We start from the raw sequence: 8,036 nt of genomic DNA, 5'->3' as shown, positions 1-8,036 counted from the left end.
GGCTTCCATGCTAATGGCCCGTAAATAGCACCATTTGAGCGTAATCATTACCAGTGTCACCTTCTAGCACTTGTTCTGGTGGCACGTTAGAAAATCATTCGAGCGAGGTCATTGCCAGTGCCGCTGGACTGGCTCCTGTGCAGGTGGCACGTAAAAAACACCATTTTGAGCATGGCTGTTGCCAGTACCGTGTGACTGGCCCTCGTGCCGGTGGCACGTAAAAGAACCCTCTACACTCTCGGAGTGGTTGGCGTTAGGAAGGGCGTCCAGCTGTCGAAACTCTGCCAAATCAGATTGGAGCCTGGTGCAGCCTTCTGGCTTGCCAGTCCTCTGTCAAATCGTCCAACCCATGCCAGCATGGAAAGTGGACGTTAAACGATGATGATGCTTAGTCAGAGGATAAAGAGCAACACCCATGAGTCTTTTCGCAGCCTCTGAGATTCGTGTAAGGAAAGGGTGAAAGTTACCTTCAGACCCAGAGACCTATCTCAAACATTGACAACAAAGAAATGTTTCTTAAAGGCATTCAAAGACCAAGCAACAATGTTAAACTATGTGCAAATAATGAATTATGCAGTGAATGAAATTGTAATGCAACATATATATGATTGTTGAAATAGTGTAAATAATTACTGCCATGGATTGCACAGGAGCAATCCAAACCAATAATGATAGGCATGACTGGCATCTGTGATGCCCAAAATTTTGACTGGGCAGTGAATTCTCCATATTTTTCCTTCTTTTCCTTACCTTTTTTTCTTTTCTACCACTGACACCTTCCACTGTTAGCACACACTACTTACTCATTAGTCGGTCATACCATATATCCAGTTTTCCCTTCATATATCATCTGATATCTGTTATATTCAGCCATTGTCTCACTTTCTAAACATATGAAATTCAATTGCTGCTATCTTCAAAATTTATTTGTATATTCTAGGTATATCATTGGTGTCATCAAAGGAGATGTAGATGTCTTCCTACCCTATATCAGGTGAGAATTGTTTCAATATTTTCAGATTTACATAATTTTTGTGTAATCTTTTATAGAATTAAAATATTTTGTTCTAAAATCTACAATGTTACCATTCTTTTACAAATTTATACAACACTATATATATATATATTTATATATTATATACTGTGAAACTTAATTTAATTTTAATTTTTGATAAATTGAATTTAATTGAGTTTTTACCTGTAAATTTGGATTTTTATCTCAAATATTATTATCATTATATATATATATATATATATATATATATATATATATATATATATATATATATATATATATATTATTTATATAGATAGGGTGATAAATTGAATATTAATTCAATTTAAAACCAAGTGGCCTAGCATATAAAAAAATCTGAAAATTCAGAAAAAATTGTACTACACATGTATAAGGGATGACCACTAGGTGGACATCTAATATGCTAGAAAGAGGTCATCAACGACCCAGCCACAAACATTATTTTTCTTTGTGGTTGGGTCGTTGATGACCTCTTTCTAGCATATTGGATGTCCACCTAGTGGTCATCCCTTATACACACACACACACACATACACACACACATATATATATATAAAATTTAAAGCAGTTTGAGTTGGTTCTATGCTACTTCAGGTTTTGCAGGCCCTTAATGGGGCCCGATTCGTTCAGGCTTTTGGAATGCCAAGTTCAACATTCCAAAAGCCTGAAGGAGTCTAGAGCCCATTAGGAACCTGAAAAACTTAAAGTAGCATGGATCCAAATCAAGCTGTTTTAAATAATATGCGTAATTCCTACTAAATGTGTTGGTGCCTTTTTTTTTTCATTTATCCGTATATTTGATATATATATATATATAAATATATATATAGTTGCCATAGTTTTAGTTTATACCTAACTAGACTCACATTCTTTATCATGATGCTTGTATTTCTCATAAGTATAAATTTTGTATCTGGAATTAAGTGGTTGAATTCTTGATTCTAAAAAGAACATGCAATCTTTCAGCTATGCATAAGTTACATTTCTTAGATCCATTCACATATGTCATAGAGTTTTCTACAAATCTCCTCTTGAATGCATGTGGTGTGCAGTTGTCTTCAAACCACTATGTGACTAGCCAACTTTATTTTTGTCAAAGTGCCAGAAAAAAGACTGGTGGTTTACATAACATCTTTTAGAATTGCCTTCACATAAACTGATATAATTTTTCTCTTCGGTTACTTTATGCTGAAGCATTTGTGTGACTGGTCAAGTGGGCAAGCTTCAAGTTCTTGACTGTTACAGTGGGGAGAGGGCTCTCAGTGGGGCTTATGAATAGTATGTTCTTTATATTGGGGCAGCAGCTGTATGATATTTTTATTGAGCATCTATTAAAAGTCTTGTATTCCTGGTTTATGGTAAGGTTTATAAAAGCAGGAGTTTAGATCCAAGGAAACATCCAAAAAATTAACTTTGGACAGATTACAGTTCTATATTTAAGAGATGAGGAATTATGTACATTATTTACATTTGATGGATATTTGTCCTCATCTTGTTTGTTGTTAACACGTTTCAGCTGATATACCTTCCATCCTTCATCAAGAACTTGGGTTCTCATTCCTAAGATATTTTTCGATGTTATTATTATTATTATTCAGGTCACTGTTTGGAATCAAACTCAGAATCTTGGAGTTAATAGCATGCACTCTTAACCTCTATGCCCCATATGCCCATGGGCAATTAAGGAGTGAATTTTAGTGCTTATAAATCTAAAGAATTAAGATGAGGACAAATATCTGTCAAATGTAAATAATGTAAATATTGGACAATCGACTAAAGGTATTGATGAGTTCTTTTCATAAATTTATCAGGAGTGTGACCATCACAATCATGAGATATTCTCAAACCATCGTCCTAGTATAGGCCAATATCATGGGATGAGAACTTGGATGTCAGTGTATTTAATATAAAGAAACCTACAAGATCACATGTCCATACTCATACAATCCCATTGATACATTGGACAATTCATCTGTATTGGATTTTTTAGCTCATGCTGAGTCCTTACTAAATTGAAGGATTTTTCTCACACACATTATAAAGTCTATGTCTATGTGGTCTATATTAGGGTGGCAAGCTAGCAGAAACGTTAGCATGTCAGGCGAAATTACGCCGAGGTCGACTTTGCCTTTCATCCTTTCGGGGTCGATAAATTAAGTACCAGTTACGCACTGGGGTCGATGTAATCGACTTAATCCCTTTGTCTGTTCTTGTTTGTCCCCTCTATGTTTATCCCCTTGTGGGCAATAAAGAAATTAGCATATGTTTTTTTGTGAAATTAAGCGCCTTATTGGACAATAATCTCAATATAGAGGGATAAAAATCTACAATGTCAAACTGTAGATCTAGCCCTATGCTTATCCATTGAATTTTTAAACCAATCTGTTATAGTGTTATATTAACCCATTACTGTAGCTTAACAGTCTTCCTTATTCTGATATTTATATTTCTTAGTTTGTTTTTTTTAATACTAAACCAATTTCAGTTCTCACTGGGTTTAAAAATCTACATGTTGGCTTATAAGTGAAATTAGGTTTGTGAACTTTTAGAGCAATGAAAGCTTCCCCGTGTTGCTAATCTGTCAGCAATTTTGCCATGTTTAGATAAGAATTTTGCCTCATTATTAAAGCGTTAAGTTTCTTATATTTTGTGGAAATGGTGTCATTCAGTAACTTATTATATAGGTCATTGGTGGCTTCATAATAATTATTAGTCTTATCAGAAAACATGATCTTGTTTTTAGAGCTTCTAAAGCTTCTAGTATCAGATTTAGTTTGGCTTGAAAAGGGTTATCGAATCTTAATTTGGAAACTAAATTCAGGAATAGAGATATTATTATTCGTCCTATTTTTTGGACTGCCATGTTGGCTTGGCAATAACTATTAAATTCAGGAAGTTTGCTTTTATCCTGGGTGGCGGTACTTACATAGCTTTAATGCTCTTTGGCAGTAGGAGATAGCAGAACATGAAAAAACAAGGCCTTCCATCTCATTTGTCTTGTGAGATCTTCAACTTTCTCCAGAAGCATCTTGAGATACAAGTTATTCGGTGGTGTTAGCATATTCTTAACCCTCCATTAGTGCTGTTGAATATTAAAACATCGTCATTGCAGTGGGGTGTGATTTACCCCAAGTATTTCATTTTATTTCTTATTAGTTTAATAATTATTTATTGTGAGTTTTTGTTTCTCAGAAGACATTCTAATCTTACAGACAGACAATTTCATGTATTGGACAAATGAAAAAGAAATGGAAAATTCCTAAGGCAGGCAAACAAAAAAAGCAGACATTTTATTTGGTAAATCATTTGGTGTTTACTATCTAGTCCTTACCACTGCTTGCATTCTTGTCCTCATCATGCTCACCATAGCAGTGAACACAAACCATGAATGAATGACCCAAACAGATGGGTTTCAACCATTTCTAACAACTATTCTTTGTCTGTCAGTCCTTTGACCTGGGGCACAATGTGCATCTTTGTTGAGAACTTCTATGACAGTGTGTTGGAGGTAATTCCTTTTACAACAGTAAAAACAATGTAAACTAACTAACAAATCTCCAACACAAACTTCACTTGACTCCAAACTCTGAACTCAATCAGATTGTTACTATTTATACTTTACTCGGACCAGTCTGTCTCTCGCAAGGGGGCTTCATAACTCTCATCACAACATCACCCCTTTTGAGACTTTGTTTATTGTAAGAAAATGAAATTTTTTTTTTTTTTTTTCTTTCCAGCACCTTTCCCTCCTTTTTCTTTTTTTTAGCTGTTGTATCTTAATTGATACCTGACTTTTAAGGTGGTTATTGTTCATTGCACATATCACTTTTTCTTTTCGTTGTACTAAGCACTCTTGTTAGCATTCTTGTTTTCTTGGTTTTTTTTTGGGGGGGGGGTCAAATTTCATATCTTTTTCATTTAGGTATTGAGTTTTTTGGGAAATATGAAATTACAGTATTGTTCATGCTCCAGTGGAACTAATTTTCACTATAGTAATCTCACTTTTTGTTCGTCCGACCATGAATTGGAATCTTGCTTAAAAATCTCTTCATACTTTCTGTAGTATACCCTTCTCTGGGTTATAACTGAATTCATTAATCGAGTTCGAAACTCCATCTGGCAGAAACGAACTTACCTCATTTTTGGACTTCTTTCAATATAACTCCAATAATTGTTGTTGTTGTAGTTGTTGCTGTTATAGTTGCTTCTGCAACTCTTGTTGTTGCTCTTATTGTTGCTTTTACAACTGTACTATGAAAGCTAATAGGTCTTCCATTATCTAACAAGTTGTATCACAAAACAAAATTGTTAAATAACTTATGTGAGCTCCGAAACCCTCATTGCCAGATTTTATAATGTAATTTGTTATGTACAATAAATAAGATAACCAGACAACAGTAAAAACAATGTAACAAACTAACAAATCTCTTTACAAACTAACAATCAATATTCCTTGTGAACTAACCAAACTGACACCTTCTGACTTCACTGTGAACTAACACAAACTTCACTCGACTCCAAACTCACTCAGATCGTTACTATTTATATTTTACTTGGACCAGTCTATTTCTTGCAAGGGGTGTTGTAACTCTCATCACAACAGTGAGAAATAAATAATTTTTCCTGTATTATATTTTCTTCTTTTTCTTTCTTTAATTTTCAGTTACACATCTGTTGACGAACCACAGAAGTCAGTGTTCTCACAGTCATTGAATATTGGTGCTCTTTTGTGTAAGTTTATGCTCCTTGACTCTCTTGCTTTTTATTTTCCTTTCTCACAATTCTTGAGACCCTCATTGTTCAACATTATATTAAGAAATACACTGGCTGTGTCATATGCATCACACTCATTAAGGTGTTTTATACATACACACAAACATATTTATATACACATACATATATCTACATATATATATACATATACATAATTATATGTATGCATACATCATCATCATCATCATCATCGTTTAACGTCCGCTTTCCATGCTAGCATGGGTTGGACGATTTGACTGAGGACTGGTGAAACCGGATGGCAACACCAGGCTCCAGTCTGATTTGGCAGAGTTTCTACAGCTGGATGCCCTTCCTAACGCCAACCACTCAGAGAGTGTAGTGGGTGCTTTTACGTGTCACCCGCACGAAAACGGCCACGCTCGAAATGGTGTCTTTTATGTGCCACCCGCACAAGCCAGTCCAGGGGCACTGGCAACGATCTTACTTGGCTTGCCGGGTCTTCTCACGCACAGCACATTTCCAAAGGTCTCGGTCATACACACACATATATTTACCATCATCATAATCAGCATCGTTTAACGTCCACCTTCCATGCTGACATGGAGGGATCAGTTTGATAAGTGCCAGCCAGGCAGAAACCTGCACCAGACTTCTGTAACTATTTTGGCAAGATTTTTACAGCTGGATGCCCTTTCTGACACCAACCACTCAGCAAAGTAGACTTAGTGCTTTTTACATTAATCGATTTAATTTACCATATTTTTCACTGATTTACGTATATATCTATTATCCATTATTATTATATTTGCTTCATCTCTGGGACCTATTATTTCACACTATTAGAGCTTAGTAAAAAAAAATGTCATGTATTTATTTTTTATTTTCTAAGTTTTATGTTTCTTATTCATCTATTTCCAATGAGAATACACTTTCATTAACACTGCAAATTTTAAAGTTTTAATTAATACTATGGGCATCTATTTCTAGCACCATTGTCACCAGGCAAACCCTAAATTTCCCCTCACCTCTAGTCATGTCTCATGCACACTCTAATTGGAGCTATAATTCAAGACCTTCGTTATCTTTTACAACCATTGCATTACCATCCTAAACTCTTCTCTCTCGCTCTCGCCATCTAATGATTATAGTCAACACTGGTGGTCAGCCATAGGACGAAAATATCTGACATCTCCTATTTGTCATCCCTGATCTTTCTGTATTTCTATATTCATCCACTAACCAATTTCGACAAACATACCATCACTATATAGACTAGTATATATCTACTCTAGTGCAGCTACGATTTTCTCTTTCCTTCACACTGTGTGGTAAGAAGCTTGCTTCCTAACCACATGGTTCCAGAACCTGAGAGGGGAATATGTTGAATAAAATCATAATTAAATGATCCTCCTGTATTTCCTTTTACTCAAAGCCAGGAACTTTTCAGCATCCTTTGTATTTAAAGCCCTTACCATGATAAGGGGTGGATAAAAGGGTGATGATGGTTAGGCATATCGAAAATATGTTGAGGCGAATTGAAAATAATAATGAGCTGACAGTAGAGTGCAGTATATTTGATGTATTGCAGCTTTGAGTGAAATAACATTCAATTCTGGGTTTCATTCCTGCTATGTTCAGTTTAGTTTTTCGTACTCTCTTACTCTTTTATTTGTTTCATTCATTTGACTGTGGCCATGCTGGAGCACCGCCTTTAGTCAAATAGATCGACTCCAGTACTTATTCTTTGTAAGTCTAGTACTTATTCTATCAGTCTCTTTTGCCGAACCACTAAGTTGTGGGGGACGTAAACACACCAGCATCGGTTGTCAAGTGATGGTGGGGAGACAAACACAGAGACACAAACACACACACACACACATATATACAACAGGCTTCATTCAGTTTCCGTCTACAAGGTTTCCACTCACATGGTTTTGGTCAGCCCAAGGCTATAGTAGAAGACATTTGCCCAAGGTGCCAAACAGTGGGACTGAACCCAGAACCATGTGGTTGAGATGCTTTTTCAAATAATTTTTCTAACATAGGACAACAAAACGAAGCTGCTATGGCAACTAAATAGATTTTATGAAATGTCTCAAAAGACAAACATGTTTAACCCTTTTCAGATTATTCTGTTAAATGTAATGCTTATATAATCAAATTGTTTTGAATTAATCATGCAAAGACATCGTAGTATAGAAATTTTGAGGATGTGATTGCTTATTCTTAAAATGATATTGTAGGATAAGTGTGCAAAGCCAGATCT

The 8,036-nt window shown here is 35.4% G+C and overlaps 1 protein-coding gene across 2 annotated transcripts in view; it reads left to right on the top strand.

Annotated features, from left to right (window-relative positions):
• Positions 1–8,036, top strand: part of LOC106882305 (DNA damage-regulated autophagy modulator protein 2) — a 37,136-nt gene that overhangs the window by 23,597 nt on the left and 5,503 nt on the right. For both annotated transcript variants that reach the window (XM_014932934.2, XM_014932935.2), the window contains exons 4-5: positions 941–994; positions 5,700–5,767. In XM_014932934.2, coding sequence (XP_014788420.1) covers positions 941–994; positions 5,700–5,767 — 122 coding nt within the window. The remainder of the gene's footprint in view (positions 1–940; positions 995–5,699; positions 5,768–8,036) is intronic.

The sequence above is a fragment of the Octopus bimaculoides genome, chromosome 25 (genome assembly GCF_001194135.2).
Source record: "Octopus bimaculoides isolate UCB-OBI-ISO-001 chromosome 25, ASM119413v2, whole genome shotgun sequence".
NCBI lineage: Eukaryota > Metazoa > Mollusca > Cephalopoda > Octopoda > Octopodidae > Octopus > Octopus bimaculoides.
The sequence above is the reverse complement of the archived record's forward strand: the minus strand, read 5'-3'. Positions and strand labels throughout refer to the sequence as shown.